A 22,641-nucleotide genomic window follows, 5' to 3' on the forward strand; every position below is an offset into this window, starting at 1 on the left:
TATGACAATGACTGAAGGTTGTAGTAACAGTGTACTGTAATAACTTTTAGTCTTTACAAGACCCCACTGCATACCTCAATGACAGTAGTAGTATCTAACTCCATAGCAAGTCAATTGTCAGCTAAACGGTGCTGTCCTTGAAGTTCAGTGTTGGGTAGTAGTGAACTACATGTAGTTCAACTAATAATTAAACATTTTACAGTAGCTTGGTGGTAGTTCAACTAAATTCAAATCTTGGTGGTGTTTTCAGTAGTTAGTTTTTTTGCCATGTAGCTGTGTAGCTAACTACTGGAACTGCACATAACTTTTTTTTGCAAAAATAAAATATGGGTTAAGTTGGCAAAAATTATTTGTATCAGACCTGTCTAATTCTCACTTGAAACAGTTTTTAATATGCTAAATCACACATTCAGTTAACATCTGTCTTCTGAGTGTGTTCTTGCTATTTGTATTCTAAGACATTTGAGATTTAGATATGGATCATTTTTCACAAAGTAGTTGGATGGAGTGAGCTACTTTTTCAAAGTAACTAAACTATAATTTGAAAGTGTATCTTTAGTGTAGCTTAACTTCTTCCAGTGTGAAGTAATTGGTAGCTTGGTAAACTATATTTTCAGTAACTCCCATTGTTTGTGTACTAGCAAACCCCACAGCTCAGCCCAAAACAGGATTTACACATACTGTTGGTGAGGACGTTTGGAAGGTCAGTGAGTGCTTAAATTTAACACTGAAGAATATAGCAGTTTGTGTGTTGGCTGATTATATTTGCAGTTGTGGTCCCCTTCCCCAAGTTCATCTCTTATCACCTTAGCTACACACCATCCATCGTATCAGCTAGTGATCTTTACCAGTACACTAACAGCTTTTATGTCTCATGCTGAGGCTGCATACCATTGTGACATTAGTCCTTGCCCACACCTTACAGCTGCTCTAACATCGACAATATATAGGGGTTGTACCTCTGGGGTGCACTAGCTCTCACGCATGTTCAATGTCAACTTTATCTTTAGCAAGCATCTGTCACGTTTCAGAATACAAAATACAAAATCCTTTAATAAACGTATAACAGTTGTGATGTAGCCTACTTCTGCCCTCTGATTTGTAATGTTTATCCAATTGTAATTTGTATCAAATGCATTATTAAAGTTGCAACATTGTAGTTACTTTCCACCCACACAACCAGTTACATTGTAGCGGAGTGGCACTGATTTGGCGTATTACAGATGTTCCCTTCTTATTCTGTCAGTGTTGTGTGTGCAGATGGTGCTGCTGCTGCTGCTGTACAGTGACAACTATTGCCTTTTCGCAAGCTCTGCATCCACTCGCAGCTGGATAAACATTTTGAATTGACAGGTGGTAGATAGATAATTAGCTTGGAAATAGAAAAATGGAAGATGTATTTTAACTAGCTAGGTGTGCAGGCTCATAAGTCTTCGGGGACACGAATCATCAAAGTAAACGTTAACGGTAAGGACAGCTAGCCAGCTAGCTAACGTTAGCTATCCTATATCATGTAACCTGCCATACTTCATCGCCTAGCAGAATGTGATCAAATGTAAATTGCCTATTTGTTAACAGTATCGACAAACCTGTGCCCTAAATAGCTTACTTGTGTCGTAATTCGGCTCACCGTAATGCTATCAGCTTGCTAGCTAGCAACACTGCTAGCAAGCTAGCTACTTGATAGCCATCAAGCTGGCTACCATGGTACACGGCAGGTGGTGCCAGGCAGGGGGGTCTGGTGGAATTTCTGTGCTAAATAACTAAACCACCTGTTATTCAGTTCTTTTCTATTCTCATATATTATGTTATGTTCTAGTATTTCTACTATTGTATACAAAGTACATTGAAAGTCAATTTTCTTTATTGAAATGGAATGTATCCAATCTCTGATGAACCATCAGTCCCCTTCTTCAACAGTGTGTATGGTACCATGTACAGTAGGAGGTGATGAGAGTCATGAAGCCAACCCGTCACCTGCTCCTGGTGCTCTGTCCCATGCTTGTCCTGGGTTTCCTCTACTACTCCTCCGGGAGACTGCACCTGAGGGGCTGGGGACAGAAATCATGTAAGTACTGTAAAGCAACTACGGTATAACAAGTCCTAAGTACAGTAGCAACTTAATACCCATGTCCAATCAGCCTGGTTTAACAGGTGATTTTATTACCCATGCTTAGAATCATCAGTCATGATGATGAGGAATGCATTAATGAGCTAATGGCATGACTAAATATGGAGGCTGTGAGCCTATGAGAGCACAGAGTCAAAATGAAGGGAACAAATCAAATCAAACTTTATTTGTCACATGCGCCGAATACAACAAGTGTAAACCTTACCGTGAAATGCTAACTTACAAGCCCTTAACCAACAGTGCAGGTTAAGAAAATATTTACCAAATAAATTCAAGTCAAAAATAATAAAAAGTAACACAATAACATAACATAACAATAACGAGGCTATATACAGGGGGTACCGGTACCGAGTCAGTGTGCGGGGGTACAGGTTAGAGGTCATTTGTACATGTAAGTAGGGGTGAAGTGACTATGCATAGATAATAAACAGCGAGTAGCAGCAGTGTACAAAACAAATGGGGGGTCAATGTAAATAGTCCAGTGGCCTCTAAAGGGAGGTAACTCTTATTTTTATCCACGTATTTCTACATTTCCTTTTCCCTTCTAATGTGATAATGATTATAATTGACCAAACTTTTACCAGACTTTTCCTCTTCACCCACCATGTTTCATTGGAGCAAATGTAAATGCATGTTGTTGTTAAGCACAATCTGCTTCTTACCAGATGGGGGAGCTAAGAGACAGGCTATGTGTTTTGGGACTCTGGAAGATGTATATTAGGCATATTAATATGTAAATAGGCTGCATCACAGATTTGTGCTGAGTGTGCAGCCAATTTAGATTGCAGTGGTGACCACATATGGATTGAAACCAGAAACCGGACATGAGGGCCACGTAGGCTACTTGGAGTTGCAAAACTGTATTTTTCTGAATGACTTTACATTATGCTAATCGAGAATTGATTTGATGTGACTATACTCTATACACTTCAGTTGTGTTTGTTGTTCCCAGAATGCTTTAAAGCTCCAAAGGCTGTTTGTTTACAGTCATTAGCAATGAACTGACATGTTTTATCACACCATGTAGTTATGCTAAGTAGACACTAGGCAGGTTACCATTGACCCATGAAACAAATACAGTGGGGAGAACAAGTATTTGATACACTGACGATTTTGCAGGTTTTCCTACTTACAAAGCATGTAGAGGTCTGTAATTTGTATCATAGGTACACTTCAACTGTGAGAGACGGAATCTAAAACAAAAATCCAGAAAATCACAGTGTATGATTTTTAAGTAATTAATTTGCATTTTATTGCATGACATAAGTATTTGATACATCAGAAAAGCATAACTTAATATTTGGTACAGAAACCTTTGTTTGCAATTACAGAGATCATACGTTTCCTGTAGTTCTTGACCAGGTTTGCACACACTGCAGCAGGGATTTTGGCCCACTCCTCCATACAGACCTTCTCCAGATCCTTCAGGTTTCAGGGCTGTCGCTGGGCAATACGGACTTTCAGCTCCCTCCAAAGATTTTCTATTGGGTTCAGGTCTGGAGACTGGCTAGGCCACTCCAGGACCTTGAGATGCCTCTTACGGAGCCACTCCTTAGTTGCCCTGGCTGTGTGTTTCGGGTCGTTGTCATGCTGGAAGACCCAGCCACGACCCATCTTCAATGCTCTTACTGAGGGAAGGAGGTTGTTGGCCAAGATCTCGCGATACATGGCCCCATCCATCCTCCCCTCAATACGGTGCATTCGTCCTGTCCCCTTTGCAGAAAAGCATCCCCAAAGAATGATGTTTCCACCTCCATGCTTCACGGTTGGGATGGTGTTCTTGGGGTTGTACTCATCCTTCTTCTTCCTCCAAACACGGCGAGTGGAGTTTAGACCAAAAAGCAAAATTTTTGTCTCATCAGACCACATGACCTTCTCCGATTCCTCCTCTGGATCATCCAGATGGTCATTGGCAAACTTCAGACGAGCCTGGACATGAGCTGGCTTGAGCAGGGGGACCTTGCGAGCACTGCAGGATTTTAATCCATGACGGCGTAGTATGTTACTAATGATTTTCTTTGAGACTGTGGTCCCAGCTCTCTTCAGGTCATTGACCAGGTCCCGCCGTGTAGTTCTGGGCTGATCCCTCACCTTCCTCATGATCATTGATGCCCCACGAGATGAGATCTTGCATGGAGCCCCAGACCGAGGGTGATTGACCGTCATCTTGAACTTCTTCCATTTTCTAATAATTGCGCCAACAGTTGCCTTCTCACCAAGCTGCTTGCCTATTGTCCTGTAGCCCATCCCAGCCTTGTGCAGGTCTACAATTTTATCCCTGATGTCCTTACACAGCTCTCTGGTCTTTGCTATTGTGGAGAGGTTGGAGTCTGTTTGATTGAGTGTGTGGACAGGTGTCTTTTATACAGGTAACAAGTTCAAACAGGTGCAGTTAATACAGGTAATGAGTGGAGAACAGGAGGGCTTCTTAAAGAAAAACTAACAGGTCTGTGAGAGCCGGAATTCTTACTGGTTGGTAGGTGATCAAATACTTATGTCATACAATAAAATTCAAATTAATTACTTAAAAATCATACAATGTGATTTTCTGGATTTTTGTTTTAGATTCCGTCTCTCACAATGTACCTATGATAAAAATGACAGACCTCTACATGCTTTGTAAGTAGGAAAACCTGCAAAATCGGCAGTGTATCAAATACTTGTTCTCCCCACTGTAGGTGGGAAAAGGAATACCTAGTCAGTTGCACAAGTGAATGCATTCAACCGAAATGTGTCTTCTGCATATAACCCAATCCCTCTAACGGGGGTCGGCAATTTATTAATGTGCAATTTGCCTAATTTATTTTAATTTTATTTTATTTCACCTGTATTTAGCCAGGTAGGCTAGTTGAGAACAAGTTCTCATTTGCAACTGCGACCTGGCCAAGATAAAGCACAGCAATTAGACACATACAACAACACAGAATTACACATGGAATAAACAAAACATAGTCAATAATACAGTAGAACAAAATAAAACAAAAAAGTCTATATAAATGAGTGCAAATGAGGTAAGTTAAGGCAATAAATAGGCCATGGTGGCGAAGTAATTACAATATAGCAATTAAACACTGGAATGGTAGATGTGCAGAAGATGAATGTGCAAGTAGAGTTACTGGGGTGCAAAGTAGCAAGATAAATAAATACAGTATGGGGATGAGGTAAATAGATGGGCTGTTTACAGATGGGCTATGTACAGGTGCAGTGATCTGTGAGCTGCTCTGACAGCTGGTGCTTAACCTCATAGTCCGCCCCATCCCGCATGCGGTATCGTTACTACAGCCTCAAGCTCATTACCATAACGCAACGTTAGCGATTTCTAAAAATCGCAAATGAAATGAAATAAATATGCCTGCTCTCAAGCTTATCCTTTTCTTAACAATCCTGTCGTCTCAGATTTTCAAAATATGCTTTTGAACCAGAGAAAATCAATAATTTGTGTAAGAGTGGTGATAGCTAGCTTAGCATTTAGCGTTAGCATTTAGCACGCAACATATTCACAAAAACCAGCCAAGGAATCAAATAAAATAATTTACCTTTGAAGAACTTCAGATGTTTCAATGAGGAGACTCTCAGTTACATAGCAGATGTCCAGTTTTTCCTGAAATATTCTTGTGTAGGACACATCGTTCCGTTTTGTTACTATGCATTTGGCTACCGAAACTAACCGAAAATTCAGTCACCTACACGTCAAACTTTTTTCCGAAATAACTCCATAATATCGACTGAAACATGGAAAACGTTGTTTGAATCAATCCTGAAGGTGGTTTGTCATATATCTCTCCATTGAAACCCCAGTCCTTGAAGCAAGCTTTGTTCTCTGATTCGAATGGAAAAATACTGGGAGCTGACTTTTGCGCACCAATTGCCACGCAGACACCAAGCGGGACACTTGGCAATTGTAGTCTCTTATGGTCAATCTTCCAATGATATGCCTACAAATACGTCACAATGCTGCAGAGACCTTGGGGAAACAAGACAAAGTGTCCGTTCATTCCTGTCGCATTCACAGCCATATAAGGCGATCATGGAAAACGTAGCCTCAGAAATCCTGTTCATTTCCTGGTCGGTCAAACATCTTGGTTTTGCCCGAAGCATTTGTTCTAGGGCACTCACAGTGAAAATCTTTGCAGTTCTGGAAACGTAATAGTGTCTTCTTTCCAAAACTATCAATTCCAAGCATATTCGAGCATCTTTTCGTGACAAAATATTGCGCTTAAAACGGGCACGTCTTTTTATCCAAAAATTAAATACTGCCCCTATAGGACTAACAGGTTAAAGCTAGTGAGGGAGATATGAGACTCCAGCTTCAGTGATTTTTGCAGTTCGTTCCATTCATTGGCAGCAGAGAACTGGAAGGAGAGACGACCAAAGGAGGAATTGGCTTTGGGGGTGACCCGTGAGATATACCTGCGCGTGCTACGAGTGGGTGCTGCTATGGTGACCAGTGAGCTGAGATAAGGCGGGGCTTTACCTAGCAGAGACTTGTAGATAACCTGTAGCCAGTGGGTTTGGCGACGAGTATGAAGCGAGGGCCAACCAACGAGAGCGTACAGGTCGGAGTGGTGGGTAGTGTATGGGGCTTTGGTGACAAAACAGATGGCACTGTGATAGACTGCATCCAATTTGTTGAGTAGAGTGTTGGAAGTTATTTTATAAATGACATTGCCGAAGTCGAGAATCAGTTTTACGAGGGTATGTTTGGCAGCATGAGTGAAGGATGCTTTCTTGCGATATAGGAAGCCAATTCTAGAGTTCATTTTGGATTGGAGATGCTTAATGTGAGTCTGGAAGGAGAGTTTACAGTCTAACCAGACACCTAGGTATTTGTTGTTGTCCACGTATTCTAAGTCAGAACCGTCCAGAGTAGTGATGCTGGGCAGGTGCGGGCAGTGATTGATTGAATAGCATGCATTTAGTTTTACATGCATTTAAGAGCAGTTGGAGGCCACGGAAGGAGAGTTGTATGGAATTGAAACTCGCCTGGAGGTTAGTTAACACAGTCTCCAAAGAGGGGCCAGAAGTATACAGAATGGTGTCGTCTACGTAGAGGTGGATAAGAGAATCACCATTAGCAAGAGCGACATCATTGATGTATGCATAGAAGAGAGTCGGCCCGAGAATTGAACCCTGTGGCACCCCCATAGAGACGGCCAGAGGTCCGGATAAAAGGCCCTCCGATTTGACACATATAACTCTTATCAGAGAAGTAGTTGGTAAACCAGGCGAGGCAATGGCTGACCTGCGAACCCCCACCCCGGTGCCCCCCCACCACCACCACCACACTCAGCTCATCAGCAAACACCTAATGAGCCCACGTCAAGAAAACAGCCCCCGCCCAGCCAGCCCCCCACCCACCCTGCTCTCCGGGGGCGGAGACGGCGCTTTACAAGGACTGATGATGCTGCAAAGACCACAATAATGATAATTAACTTGCTGAATTTAGAAGATTATGCTGTTAATTAGTTGCAAAATAAAGATAAGTAATACAGCAGCAGATGGTTGAATAACACCCATGAGATGGAGGGTTATTACACTGATGAGGTTTCTGTGGCAGAAATGAAATATGAATCTGACTGGCTTCTCCCTCCTTCTATGGGCCATTCCAGGAGAATAATATCTTGTTTCTGCCAGAAGAGCTTCTGGAAGGGTATTACACGATAAACTAATTTGGTAGGTAGATTGGTCTGGCAAAAAGGTAGTTGTTAGAATAATGTGCTCCTCTGTTCTCCCATGTAAATGTATTCCCACTCACTTTGTTACGGGTTGGGATGGCTCATTCACCTTCAGCTTGTTTACTCACTGTTTGATGGTGGAGTATTTGGGCTTTAAATTACTGTCTGTCACCTTTATCGAGATGCAGGACGGGTGAAGTGTGTTGCGTAGATTTTCATGTAAAACATGAAAACAATTACAAATCTGGATTTGGCATGTGATTTAATTCCCCGGTATGTCGTATGACTAGCTACATGTAGATTAGAAGGATGTAGTTGTATATGTCTTTTGTTAGGAGGATCGCCTATAAGATCGTTGTTTTGTCTCTTTAACGCACTGTAGATGTCTGTGTTCCTGGTGACTTTGTTAGCTAGTTTTATGGCTTGTCTGACAGATGCCCAGGGACAGAGAAGGGGGTTGGGTGCTCTAGATGGGGGGGGGGGGGGGCACTATGTTATAAACACACCCAAGAGGGAAAGCTTCCCCTGACAAGTTGACATCCCCAGCTCATCAGGGGAATAGGATATTGGCCGTGACAGCTATTAGATTTCCTATGTAACATTATTGGAGGAAGTCTTTGTTTTGATGTCTAATTTCCCATCATACAGGATATAGTGTTTTGGTTTCGTCTTTTGCAACTCCTTGTTTTTTAAAATCTCATTGGTCTTCTTCAAGACTTTGTTCATGACTTTCAACTCAAACGGAACATCCCTACATTCCCCCCAATGGTGGAACAAACTCCCTCACGACGCCAGGACAGCGGAGTCAATCACCACCTTCCGGAGACACCTGAAACCCCACCTCTTTCAGGAATACCTAGGATAGGATAAAGTAATCCTTCTCACCCCCCCTTAAAAGATTTAGATGCACTATTGTAAAGTGGCTGTTCCACTGGATGTCTTAAGGTGAACGCACCAATTTGTAAGTCGCTCTGGATAAGAGCGTCTGCTAAATGACTTAAATGTAATGTAAATGCAATCATTTGAGAAACCAAGGCTGTCGAGTCTGCCAATAAGAATGTGGTGATTGACAGAGTCGAAAGCCTTGGCCAGGCCGATGAATACGGCTGCACAGTAATGTCTCTTATCGATGGTGGTTATGATGTTGTTTATGACCTTGAACGTGGCTGAGGTGCACCCATGACCAGCTCTGAAACCAGATTGCATAGCGGAGAAGGTACGGTGGGATTTGAAATGGTCGGTAATCTGTTTGTTAACTTGGCTTTCGAAGACCTTAGAAAGACAGGGTAGGATATATATAGGTCTGTAGCAGTTTGGGTCTAGAGTGTCACCCCCTTTGAAGAGGGGGATGACCGCAGCAGCTTTCCAATCTTTGGGAATCTCAGACGATACGAAAGAGAGGTGGAACAGGCTAGTAATAGGGGTTGCAACAATTTCGGCAGATCATTTTCAAGAGGGTCCAGATTGTCTAGCCCGACTGATTTGTTGGGGTCCAGATTTTGCAGCTCTTTCAGAACATCAGCTATCTGGATTTGGGTGAAGGAGGAATGGTGGGGGCTTTGGCGGGTTGCTGTGGAGGGTGCCGGGCAGTTGACCGGGGTAGGGGTAGCCAGGTGGAAAGCATGGCCAGCCGTAGAGAAATACTTCTTGAAATTCTCAAATATGGTGGATGTATCAGTGGTAACAGTGTATCCTTGCCTCAAAGCAGTCGGCAGCTGGGAGGAGGTGCTCTTATTCTCCATGGACTTATAGTTTCCCAGAATCTTTTTGAGTTTGTTCTACAGGATGCAAATTTCTGTTTGAAAAAGCTGCCTTAGCTTTCCTAAATGCCTGTGTATATTTGTTCCTAACCTCCCTGAAAAGTTGCATATCACGGGGGCTATTCGATGCTAATGCAGAACGCCACAGGATGTTTTTGTGCTGGTCAAGGGCAGACAGGTCTGGAGTGAACCAAGAACTATATCTGTTCCTAGTTCTACATTTGTTGAATGGGGCATGCTTATTTAAGACGAAGAATAACCAGGCATTCTCTACTGATGGGATGAGGTCAATGTCATTCCAGGATACCCCAGCCAGGTCGATTAGAAAGGACTGCTCGCAGAAGTGTTTTAGGGAGCGTTTGACAGTGATGAGGGGTGGTCATTTGGTCGCAGACCCATTACGGATGCAGGCAATGAGGCAGTGATCGCTGAGATCTTGATTGAAAACAGCAGAGGTGTATTTGGAGGGCGAGTTAGTTAGGATGATATCTATGAGGGTGCCCGTTTTTGCGGATTTGGGGTTGTATCTGGTAGGTTCATTGATAATTTGTGTGAGATTGAGGGCATCAAGCTTAGATTGTAGGATGGCCGGAGTGTTAAGCATGTCCCAGTTTAGGTCACCTAGTAGCATGAGCTCAGAATATAGATAGGGGGCAATCAATTCACATATTTTGTCGAGGGCACAGCTGGGGTCAGAGGGTGGTCTATAGCAAGCTGCAACAGTGAGAGACTTGTTTCTGGAAAGGTGAATTTTTAAAAGTAGAAGCTCAAATTGTTTTTGCTACAGACCTGGATAGTAAAGACAGAACTCTGCAGGCTATCTTTGCAGTAGATTGCAACACCGCCCTCTTTGGCAGTTCCATCTTGGCGGAAAATGTTATAGTTAGGGTTGGAGATTTCAGGGTTTTTGGTGGTTTTCCTAAGCCAGGATTCAGACACGGCTAAGACATCCGGGTTGGCAGAGTGTGCTAAAGCAGTGAGTAAAGCAAACTTAGAGAGTCGGCTTCTAATGTTAACATGCATGAAACCAAAGCTTTAACGGTTACAGAAGTCAACAAATGAGAGCACCTGGGGAGTGGGAGTGGAGCTAGGCACTGCAGGACCCGGATTAACCTCGACATCACCAGAGGAACAAAGGAGGAGTAGGATAAGGGTACGGCTAATGGCTATACGCACTGGCCTTCTAGCACGTTCGGAACAGAGAGCAAAAGGAGCAGGTTTCTGGGAATGATAGCATAGATTCAAGGAATAGTGTACAGACAAAGGTAAGGTAGGATGTGAGTACATTGGAGGTAAACCTGGGCATTGAGTAATGATGGGAGAGATATAGTCTCTAGAGACGTTTAAACCAGGTGATGTCATCGCATATGTAGGAGGTGGAAGAACATGGTTAAGGCATATTGAGCAGGGCTAGAGGCTCTACAGTGAAATAAGACAGTAATCACTAACCAGGACAGTAATGAACGAGGCATATTGATATTAGAGAGAGGCATGCATAGCCAAGTGAACATATGGGTCCAGTGAGTGGTTGGGCTGGCTGGGGACATGGCGATTCAGACAGTTAGAAGGCCGGTGCTAACAAGCTAGAAGTTAGTTGGCCGGGGCTAACAAGCTAGCAGTTAGCAGACCGGGGCTAGCAAGCTAGCTGTTAGCAGATTAGGTTAGCAGCAAGCAGTTAGCAGGCCGGGGCAAGCAAGCTAGCAGTTAGCAGACCGGGACATGCAAGCTAGCAGTTAGCAGACCGGGGCTAGCAAGCTAGCAGTTAGTAGGGGCTAGCAAATTAGCAGAAGGGCCTTTGGGGGACGTCGCGATGGAGGTAAGTCTGTTTTTGCCTCTTCGTGCGGTGACGTCGATAGATCAGTCGTGGATTAGTAGGGTTCCAAGTAGCTCTAGGTAGCTAGCAGGCCGCGGTTAGCAGAATGGGCCTTCAGTGGATGTCGCGCCTGAGGGGCCTGTTGGATTCCTCGGGCAGATTATGTCGGTATTCCAGTCGTAGAGGATCGGCGTGGTTCTGTGCCCTGTACCGGCAGTAGAAGTGGTCCAGATATTGTAGCCCAGGAGTGGGCTTCGGTGGTAGCCCAGGAGCCCTAGCCAGGCTAGCTTTGGCTATTTGGTTCTTGCTCCGGGATGGAAACGCTAGCCAGGAGTAGTCACCCGAGGTTGCGGTTGGCTAGTTGCAAAGATCCAGATGAAAATGTTCAGAGTTTGCGGTAGGAATCTGGGGATATGGAGAGAAAAAAATAGGTACATTATGCTCTGGTTTGAGTCACGTTGTACAAACTGGCGAGAGCTTTCCGAGCTAAAGGTTTGCTGATGACTGCTTAGCAGTGGTTTCCTGACTGATAGCTGGTAGGTAGTTAGCTGGCTAGCTTCAGTTGAGGGATTCCAGATCAGAAGTAAATAGAAATACTTTATAAACAGATCCATGCCACATTGGGGGAGGCGGGTTGCAGGAGAATATTTAGAAGTTGAGGTTTAGGAAAATATTTTTAAAAGATATGCGAAGATAAAGATATATACAAGGGACACGACATGACAAAGACGTCTGACTGCTACGCCATCTTGGATTTTGTTGTGTCCATTATCCTAAGTGGATAATGGAAACACTTCAACTAATGTGTTGCTATTTAGCACTAGTTCTTTTTTAGGTGTGATGTCATTACGTCCAGGTGTTTTTATCGACACAAGACAGTTGAATGGAAATGCACCACAGCAGGCAACCGTCACATCTATCTTCTATGTGAACTTTCTACATTTCGACCAAAAATCCCTGGACAAGGTAATGGAAACATAGCTAGTAGAACTGGTGCCTCTCCTTCTGTCTATCAGAAGACATTATTTTGTGTATTTTATTTGTGATGGAAAGCTTGAATAACTTAGATTTTTCATGCAATATTGTGTCTCCCCTACTCTTTCAAAGCATAAACACAAGCGGTGTTGGAGTCAAGCATTAGCTACAGTGCTTTCAGAAAGTATTCACACCCCCGAGTTTTAATTTTTTTTGTTGTGTTACAAGGTGGGATTAAAATGGATTTAATTGTCATTTTTTGTCAACGATCTACACAAAAGTCTCTATAATGTGAAAGTGGAAGAAAAATTCTAACACTTGTATGAAATATATGAAAAATAAAACACTACTCAAATCAAATTGTATTGGTCACATTCACATATTTAGCAGACGTTATTGCGGGTGTAGCGATATTCTTGTGTTCCTAGCTCCAAAAGTGCAGTAATATCTAACCATTCACAACAACACACACATCTAAAAGTAAAATAATGGAATTAAGAAATATATAAATATTAGAACCAACAATATCGGAGTGGCATTGACTAAAATACAGTAGAATAGTATACAGTATGTAAACATTATTAAAGTGGCCAGTGATTCCATGTCTACGTATATAGGGCAGCAGCCTCTAAGGTGCAGGACTGAGTAACTGGGTGGAAGCTGCCTAGTGATGGCTATTTAACTGTCTGATGGCCTTCGTCACCACACTGTCTGTGTGGGTGGACCATTTCAGATTGTCAGTGATGTGTATGCCGAGGAACTTGAAGCTTTCCACCTTCGCCGTGCTTCTCTCCACTGTTTACTGAAGTCCACGATCAGCTCCTTTGTTTTGTTGACGTTGAGGGAGAGGTTATTTTCCTGGCACCACTCCGCCAGAGCCCTCACCTCCTCCCTGTGGGCTGTCTCATCATTGTTGGTAATCAGGCTTACTACTGTTGTGTCATCTGCAAACTTGATGACTGAGTTGTAGGCATGCGTAGCCACCCAGTCATGGGTGAACAGGGAGTACAGGAGGGGTCTGAGCACACACCCTTGTGGGGCCCCTGTGTTGAGATTCAGCAAAGCGGAGCTGTTGTTTCCTACCTTCACCAACTTGGGGTGTTGGGGCGGTAAGCAAATTGAAGTGGGTCTAGGGTGTCAGGTAAGGTGGAGGTGACATGATCCTTAACCAGCCTCTCAAAGCACTTCATGATGACATAAGTCAGTGCTACGGGGCGATAGTCATTTAGTTCAGTTACCTTTGTTTCTTGGGTACAGGAGCAATAGTGGACATCTTGAAGCAACTTGGGACAGCAGACTGGGATAGGGAGAGATTGTCCGTAAACACTCCAGCCAGCTGGTCTGCGCATGCTCTAAGGGATGTCGTCTGGCCTGGCAGCCTTGGGAAGGTTAACGCGCTTAAATGTCTTACTAACTTTGGCCACGGAGAACGAGAGCCCACAGACCTTGGGAGCAGGCCGCGTCGGTGGCACTGTATTAACTTCAAAGCGGGCGAAGAAGATATTTAGCTTGTCTGGGAGCAAGACGTCGGTGTCCGTGACGTGGCTGGTATTCCTTTTGTAATCCGTGATTGTCTGTATACCCTGCCACATACTTCTCGTGACTCCACTTTATCTCTATACTGACACTTTGTCTGTTTGATTGCCTTACAGAGGGAATAACTACATTGTTTGTATTCGACCATATTCCCAGTCACCTTGCCATAGTTAAATGCGGTGGTTCACGCTTTCAGTTTGCGCTTTCAGTAGTATACAGTATCTTGATTACAGAAGTATTCACCCCCAGAGTCAATACATGCTTTGCACACCAGGACTGTACAATATTTGCACAATATTCTTAAAAAAAATATTCAAGCTCTGTCATGTTGGTTGTTGATCATTTCTAGACAGTCATTTTCAAGTCTTGCAATTGATTTTCAAGCTGATTTAAATCAAAACTGTAACTAGGCCACTCAGGATAATCTTGATAAGTATATATTTGGCCTTGTGTTTTAGGTTATTGTCCTGCTGAAAGGTGAATTTGTCTTCCAGTGTCGGTTGGAAAGCAGACTGAACCACGTTTTCCTCAAGGATTTTGCCTGTGCTTAGCTCTATTCTGTTTATTTTTATCCTAAAGAAAACTCCTTAGTCCTAACCTTTGACAAGGATACCCATAACATGATGCAGCCACCACCATGCTTGAAAATATGAAGTGGTTCTCACTGATGTCTTGTGTTGGATTTGCCCCAAACATAATGCTTTGTATTCAGGACATAAAGTAAATGTATTTGCCACATTTTTGTTTTTGTTTTACTTTAGTGCCTTATTGCAAATAGGGCGCATGTTTTGGAATATTTTTATTCTGTATAGGCTTCCTTCTTTTCACTCTGTCACTTAGGTTAGTATTGTGTAGTAACTACAATGTTGTTGATCCGTCCTCAGTTTTTTCTTATAACAGCCATTGAACTCTGCAACTGTTTTAAATTCCCCATTGGCCTCATGGTGAAATCCCTGAGCGGTTTTCTTCTTGTCCGGCAACTGAGTTAAGAAGGATGCCTGTATCTTTGTAGTGACTGGGTGTATTGATACATCAGCCAAAGTGTAATTAATAACTTCACCAAGCTCAAAGGGATATTCAATGTCTGTTTTTTATTTATTTTTATTTTTCAATAGGTGCCCTTCTTTGCAAGGCATTGGTAAGCCTTCCTGGTCTTTGTGGTTGAATCTGTGTTTGAAATTCACTGCTCGACTAAGGGACCTAACAGATAATTGTATGTGGGGGCTACATAGATGGGTAGTCATTCAAAAATCATGTAAAAAGGCACTATTATTGCAAAGTATTATGTCAATGCAACGTATTATGTGACTTGTTCAGCACATTTTTACTCCTAAACTTATTTAGGCTTGCCATAACAAAGGGGTTGAATATTTATTGACTCAAGACATTTCAGATTTTCATTTTTAATTAATTTGTAAAAATGTCTAAAATCATAATTTCACTTTGACATTGAGGTATTATGTGTATGCCAGTGACACAAAATATAACATTTGATCCATTTTAAATTTAGTCTGTAACACAATAACATTTGGAAAAAGTCAAGGGGTGTGAATACTTTCTGCAGACACTATATCTAGCTTCAAACAGATTCAACTTGATTCACTGAAGCATTCAATGACATTTGTCTCAGTGTTAAAAAGCTGTTGTGCTCCACTGAACATAACCTGGGTGTCTTTATTGTAAAGTTTCTAGTTGGTACTGTTGGTGGTACAGGGCAATGTTTCCTCTTTGCTGTCTTTCACCTGTCGTTCATTTGTACCGTCACATTCTCCAGTGAAAACATTCTGGGGGTTACTGGACACAAACCTGTCAATGCTTCACCTGGCTCAGTAAACACAAAATGACTGTGAGTGCATCCCAAATGGCACCCTATTCCCTATATATTGCACTACTTTTGACCAGGGCCCTGGTCATGTCTTTACCTCAACCTAAATGTTCTTTTTTGGCAAGGCTCATTTTCAAATAATGATTATACCGTTAAATAATATTAGTCCAGCCTGAGCTTTTCTGTGTAATAAAACAATGGTTCAACTTTATTCCTATGCAATTACAGGAATAGGCTAACATACAGTACAGCGTTACTACACAGGTATAGAGCATTAAAACATGAACTGTTTTGTTGAGTTTAATTATTAAAGACACCCTATACCTCCATGATTGTTTTTAAAGTTACATGTTTAGGCTAAATGTCTTACTCATGAGAAACAAGTACAACAATACTCTTCTCTTTCATTCTATTTTCCCTCTCCTCTCAGTCTGTCAACTAGCACTCACATTTCAAAGCAGAAAATGATTCTTGCACCTCAGGCATATCAGCATTTGCTAGCAATTTGGGAGAGATGTTTGTTCACCGATCTTCACAGATGAAGATTGTGTTTCACTAAAGGGATGGCGGAGCCAAGCGTAATTCTGGACAGCTGCCTGTTCTTAGCCAACCTGAGTCCAGACTTGATTTGAAAATAGACCATTATGTAAAAACTAAGTAAACGTTTAGAGATGAGTGCATTTAACCTTTCTCCGAGTCTTTAAGCTTTTTGGCAGACAAGCCAAAGAAACAAAGTTGAGCAGGCTAACCCAGCTGTGGCCTAACATCCTCAAACAACAGATCTTGTGAGAGCAACTCGACAACCTCACAATCCCTCTCCTGATTTTACGGTACATGTACGCCAACCCCTATTTTGTTCTAGCAGCTTGTTCTACAACCTACTACTAGGTCACATTCCAAGCCAGGCCACGATCACTGCCAGGTCATCATGTTATGTGAGGTTCTAAATCAACTAAACGTAATTTAGGCTTCTAAGTCTTGAGTGGATTCTTGGCCCCAACGTGGTTGCGTGTCAGAGATAAACACTAGGCAAGCCCTGGAGCTGTTGTCAGAGGACAGACTAGGATTCCCCAGCAACATCATAATTCACACGGGCACAAATGACCTGAGAGCCCAGCAGGAAAGGGTGGCAACAGCACTCAAGGGAGTGATTGAAAAAGCTTCTTCTCCACCCTGCTACCACGAACAGACTTTCTTTCTGCCGCCATACAGCGGGTGAATGCAAGCATTTCGCGAAACTGTGCCTCAAAACCGAATGTCTACCTGGCCCACCACTCCACCCTGGACTTGGAAAAGCCTTGTCGACCAGGTCCACCTCTACAAGGCAGCAATCCCAACTTTTGTCAGGACCCGAAGGACGTCACCCTCAACCGTAGCCCCAGCACCTCACACAGGAGCAAAAGAGCAATGGACACCCCGCCCAGACCACCGAGACCCCCTCTCAGACCAGCAAGATCCCCTCTCGAAGGACCTGAACCGAGAGAACCCATGCCAAGAGGACCTACACCCAGACCACAGCCTCACCAGCCACACCCCTACCTGCTAAGACCACCCCAAGCAAACCCTGGCCAAACCCTATATTTATTTATTTATTTTTTATTTCACCTTTATTTAACCAGGTAGGCAAGTTGAGAACAAGTTCTCATTTACAATTGAGACCTGGCCAAGATAAAGCAAAGCAGTTCGACTGTTACAACGACACAGAGTTACACATGGAGTAAAACAAACATACAGTCAATAATACAGTATAAACAAGTCTATATACAATGTGAGCAAATGAGGTGAAAAGGAAGGTAAAGGCAAAAAAGGCCATGGTGGCAAAGTAAATACAATATAGCAAGTACAACACTGGAATGGTAGTTTTGCAATGAAAGAATGTGCAAAGTAGAAATAAAAATAATGGGCTGCAAAGGAGCAAAATAAATAAATAAATTAAATACAGTTGGGAAAGAGGTAGTTGTTTGGGCTAAATTATAGGTGGGCTATGTACAGGTGCAGTAATCTGTAAGATGCTCTGACAGTTGGTGCTTAAAGCTAGTGAGGGAGATAAGTGTTTCTATATAGGCCCCCCATATGAGACCTATGCCCCTCCATCCCACCCCATGCCCCCCGCCCCTGCGGAAAGGACCTCAACATGACAGCAGGACATATGCCCAGGCCGTGAGCAGAGCAACAGGCCCAACCCCCACTATTACACCTGCTCAAAACCCATCCTGCGACCTAAGAGGTATGTATCAGATGTTAAACACGCTCTGCTCACACCTACTGTGATGGTCCAGGCCTAAACCACACAAAAACAACACTAGACACTATGGAACACAAAGATTTTACTATCTCATCCTGGAATATACAAGGTCTGAGGTCATCTGCCTTTGGCTTAAAGAGCAGAAACCCAGACTTCATCAAAGAAATTGGAAATACAGACATTGTCATCCTACAAGAAACATGGTATAAAGGAGACGAACCCGCTGGTTCCCCTCTAGGTTACAGAAAGCTGGTAGTCCCACCCACCAAACTACCAGGTGTGAAACAGCGAAGAGACCCAGGAGGCATGCTAATTTGGTATAGAGTGGGTTAGGTCTGCTCTATTAAAAAAACAGGAACATTTTACATCTGGCTAGAAATTAATGAGGAAATGATCTCAACAGAGAAAAATGTCCTCATGTTAAATGTCCTTGTGTGTTACCTATATCCCCCCAATAGAATCCCCATACTTTAACGATGACAGCTTCTCCATCCTAGAGGCGGAGATCAACAATTTCCAGGCCCAGGGACATGTACTAGTCTGTGGCGACCTAAATGCCAGAACTGTACAAGAATCTGACACCCTCAGCACACCGGTGGACAAACTCCTACCTGGAGGTGACAGCATTCCCTCGCCCATATGCCCCCCTAGACACAACTACGACAACATAACCAACAAAAACGGGTCACAACTCCTGCAACTCTGTTGGACGCTGGGTATGTACATAGTCAATGGTAGGCTTTGAGGGGACTCCTATGGTAGGTTCACCTATAGCTCATCTCTTGGCAGTAGTACTGTAGACTACTTTATCACTGACCTCAACTCAGAGTCTCTTAGAACATTCACAGTCAGTCCACTGACACCCCTATCAGATCACAGCAAAATCACACTCTACTTGAACAGAGCTATGCTCAATCATGAGGCATCAAAGCCAAAGGAACTGAATACTATTAAGAAATGCTATAAATGGAAGAGAAATAGTGTGGAAACCTAACAAAAAACATTTAGGCAACAACAAATTCAATCCCTTCTAGACAATTTCCCGGACAAAAGGTTTCAATGGAATAATGAAGGTGTAATCTTGGCAGTAGAAAACCTAATCAGTATATTTCACCTCTCAGCTTCTATATCAAATCTAGACATTTCAAGCAGACAACCAAAGAAAATGAATAACAATGACAAATGGTTTGATAAAGAATGCAAAAACTGTCACGCTCTGATCTGTTTCACCTGTCCTTGTGCTTGTCTCCACTCCCTCTAGGTGTCGCCCATCTTCCCCACTTATCTTCTGGGTATTTATACCTGTGTTTTCTGTCTGTCTGTGCCAGTTCGTCTTGTTTGTTCAAGCCAATCAGCATTTTGTGTCTCAGCTCCTGCGTTTTCCAGTTTCTCTTTTCTCGCCCTGCTGGTTTTGACCCTTGCCTGTTTTGACTCCGCGCCCACCTGCCGGACCACTCTGCCTGAACCTGAGCCTCCCTGCTGACCTGTACCTTTGCTCCTACTCTTGATTATCGACCCCTGCCTGCCTTGACCTGTCTTTTGCCTGCCCCTGTTGTTATATTAAACATTGTTACTTCACACAGGCTGTACTTGGGTCTTACCATGATACCTGATAGTATGAACTAGCCATGACTGACCCAGCACACTTGGACCAGCTCCGCAACGCCATCTCCTCCCAAGGAGCCACCATTGGTAAGCACAAGGAGTTTCTTCGCGGTCTGATGGAAGGGTTCCAGGCCGTGGCCGAACGTCATGACCTAGCGTTGGACGCATTGCGGGAGCAATTCCGTGGGTTGCCTACTAGGCAGCCTACCACGACGGTAACCTCCCAGCCCCTCTGTAACCCGGCTGGTAGCAGCGCCGTCACCCCGCTTACCTCCCCCAGAGCCCTACGATGGAGATTCCAGAACCCGCCAAGCATTTCTCTCCCAGTGCTCCCTCTTTTTCGAGCTGCAGCCTTCTTCGTTCCTCTCGGACCGCTTGAAGATAGCGTACATTATTACGCTCATGCCCAGGAGGGCACTAGCCTGGCCACGGTGGTGTGGGAGCAAGAATCCACAGTCTGCCTCAGTCTGAAGGTATTCGTGGCGGAGGTGAGAAAAGTTTGAGGCTCTGGTGTCCAGGAGAGAGGCTGCCCAGAAGTTGCTTCGGCATGACACCCTCAGTGTGGCAGACTATGCGGTGGAGTTCTAGCAGTGGAGAGTAGCAGCGGAGAGTACCTGGAACCGCTGTTTGACATTTTCCTGCACAGATTATTGGAGGAGGTAAAGGATGAGCTGGCAGCCCAAGAACTACTGACAGATCTCGACTCGCTCATCGCTTCAACCATCCGGATCGATGGTCGGCTACGGGAACCTAGGAGGGAGAAGCGGTCCGATTGCGTACTCAGGGATCTCACCTTGCAGCTGATGAACTCCGGAAGTTCCCAGCGTCTTAGTCCCGAGAGGATCCGAGCATACCCTAGTCCTCCATGAGCCTCCGGAGACTGCCAATTCACCTCTTCCCGAGCCGATGCAGCTCGGCAGGTGCTAGGCTGTCTCCAGCCGAACGGGTACGCAGACTTGAGATCCAGAGTTGTCTGTATTGCGGTACTGATGAGCATTTTGTGCCTACCTGTCCCTTCAAGAGACCTAGCTCATTCGTTGGAGTGAGTACACTGGTGGGTCTTAAAGATAATTGTTATTGTCCCCTTACTCGCCCCCGTCTCCATGTCACCCTGCTGTGGGGCGACCAGTCCAAGTCTCCAGGTACTCATCGATTCGGGGGCCGATGTGAATCTCATGGACGTTACCCTGGCATCCGAGCTGGGCATCCCCACTCAACCCCTCTCCATTCCCATGGGTGTTTGAGCGCTGGACGGGCGTTCTATAGGCCGGGTCAAACACCAGGCCACCCCCGTCAACCTACGAGTGTCGGGGAACCACAGCAAGATGATCCAATTCCTGCTGGTTGAGTCTCTACAGATTCCCATGGTATTTGGATTTTCTTGGATCCAACGACACAATCCCTCCATTGACTGGGCTACTGGTGCCATCGTGGGCTGGAGCCCGTCCTGCCACACTCATTTCCGGAAGTCAGCTTTACCTGCCCCGGGATGTCTTCCTGGGGGCTTGGAAATTGCCCCGGACCTCTCCGCCAGCTTCGCGGAGTACCAGGACCTCCGGGAGGGGTTCAATAAGGCCCGGGCCACTTCGTTTCCACAGCACCGACCGGTATCCAAGAAGGTCAAGCCTGAGGCGCTGGCACGCCACTATAGTGCCGCGGCTACACCCCTGGAATCTGAGACCTTTCCCCCCAGCTCCAAGATCATTAGCCCCTCTGCTGTTTGTCCTCTGTTGCCCAGTACCCTCCGTATTTTTCCTACTTTTTCTGTATCTAGAGTCAAAACCATGTCTGACTGCCCCTTGTCTTGTTTTTAGGCCCATGCCTCATCGATGGTCATCGATGGCCTGACAGCGTATACGGTGAGATGCCTCCTGAGGGTTCAACCACAGAGCAGGGGTTTCCAGTACCTGGTTGACTGGGAGGGTTATGGCACTGAGGAGAGGTGATGGGTTCCAGCTAAAGACATCTTGGAGCCGGCCCTCATCGTCGACTTTCACCGTCGGCACCCCAGTCAACCAGGTATCCGCCCAGGTGGAACGCCAGGTGGCGTCCCTAGTTTCTGTTTCACTTGTGGGTATTTATACCGGTGTTTTCTGTCTGTCTATGCCAGTTCGTCTTGTTTGTTCAAGCCAACCAGCATTTTGTGTCTCAGCTCCTGCTTTTTCCAGTTTCTCTATTCTCGCCCTCCTGAGGTTTGACCCTTGCCTGTCCTGACTTCGAGCCCACCTGCCTGACCACTCTGCCTGACCCTGAGCCTGCCAGCATTCTGGAGTCGCCTCTTCACTGTTGACGTTGAGACTGGTGTTTTGCGGGTACTATTTAATGAAGCTGCCAGTTGAGGACTTGTGAGGCGTCCGTTTCTCAAACTAGATACTAATGTACTTGTCCTCTTGCTCAGTTGTGCACCGGGCCTCCCACTCCTCTTTATATTCTGGTTAGGGCCAGTTTGCGCTGTTCTGTGAAGGGAGCAGTACACAGCGTTGTACGAGATCTTCAGTTTCTTGGCAATTTCTCACATGGAATAGCTTTCATTTCTCAGAACAAGAATAGATAAATATATTTTTGTTCTGGTCATTTTTAGCCTGTAATCGAACCCACAAATGCTGATGCTTCAGATACTCAACTAGTCTAAAGAAGGCCAGTTTTATTGCTTCGTTAATTAGCACAACAGTTTTCAGCTGTGCTAACATAATTGCAAAAGGGTTTTCTAATGATCAATTAGCCTTTTAAAATTATAAACTTGGATTAGCTAACACACCGTGCCATTGGAACACAGGAGTGATGTTTGCTGATAATGGGCCTCTGTACACCTATGTGGATATTCCATAAAAAATCTGCCGTTTCCAGCTACAATAGACATTTACAACATTAACAATGTCTACACTGTATTTCTCATCAATTTAATGTTATTTAAATGGACAAAAAAACGTGCTTTTCTTTCAAAAACAAGGACATTTCTAAGTGACCCCAAACCTTTGAACGGTAGTGTACATGTGGGTAGTCTTAAAGTGACTATGCAGAGATAACAACAGAGAGTAGAAGTGGTGTAAAAGGTGGGGCAATGCAAATAGTCTGG

General features: G+C 44.2%; 1 protein-coding gene across 4 annotated transcripts in view; it reads left to right on the forward strand.

Annotated features, from left to right (window-relative positions):
• Window positions 1-1,231: 1,231 nt before the first annotated feature.
• Window positions 1,232-22,641, forward strand: part of LOC115108588 (CMP-N-acetylneuraminate-beta-1,4-galactoside alpha-2,3-sialyltransferase-like) — an 83,343-nt gene continuing 61,933 nt past the window's right edge. The window contains exons 1-2 of one of the 4 annotated variants that reach the window (XM_029633107.2): window positions 1,232-1,467; window positions 1,905-2,068. In XM_029633107.2, coding sequence (XP_029488967.1) covers window positions 1,951-2,068 — 118 coding nt within the window. In that variant the 5' untranslated portion in view covers window positions 1,232-1,467; window positions 1,905-1,950. The other 3 variants (XM_029633106.2, XM_065009161.1, XM_065009160.1) reach the window with 3 other exon arrangements.

The sequence above is a fragment of the Oncorhynchus nerka genome, linkage group LG24 (assembly GCF_034236695.1).
Source record: "Oncorhynchus nerka isolate Pitt River linkage group LG24, Oner_Uvic_2.0, whole genome shotgun sequence".
NCBI lineage: Eukaryota > Metazoa > Chordata > Actinopteri > Salmoniformes > Salmonidae > Oncorhynchus > Oncorhynchus nerka.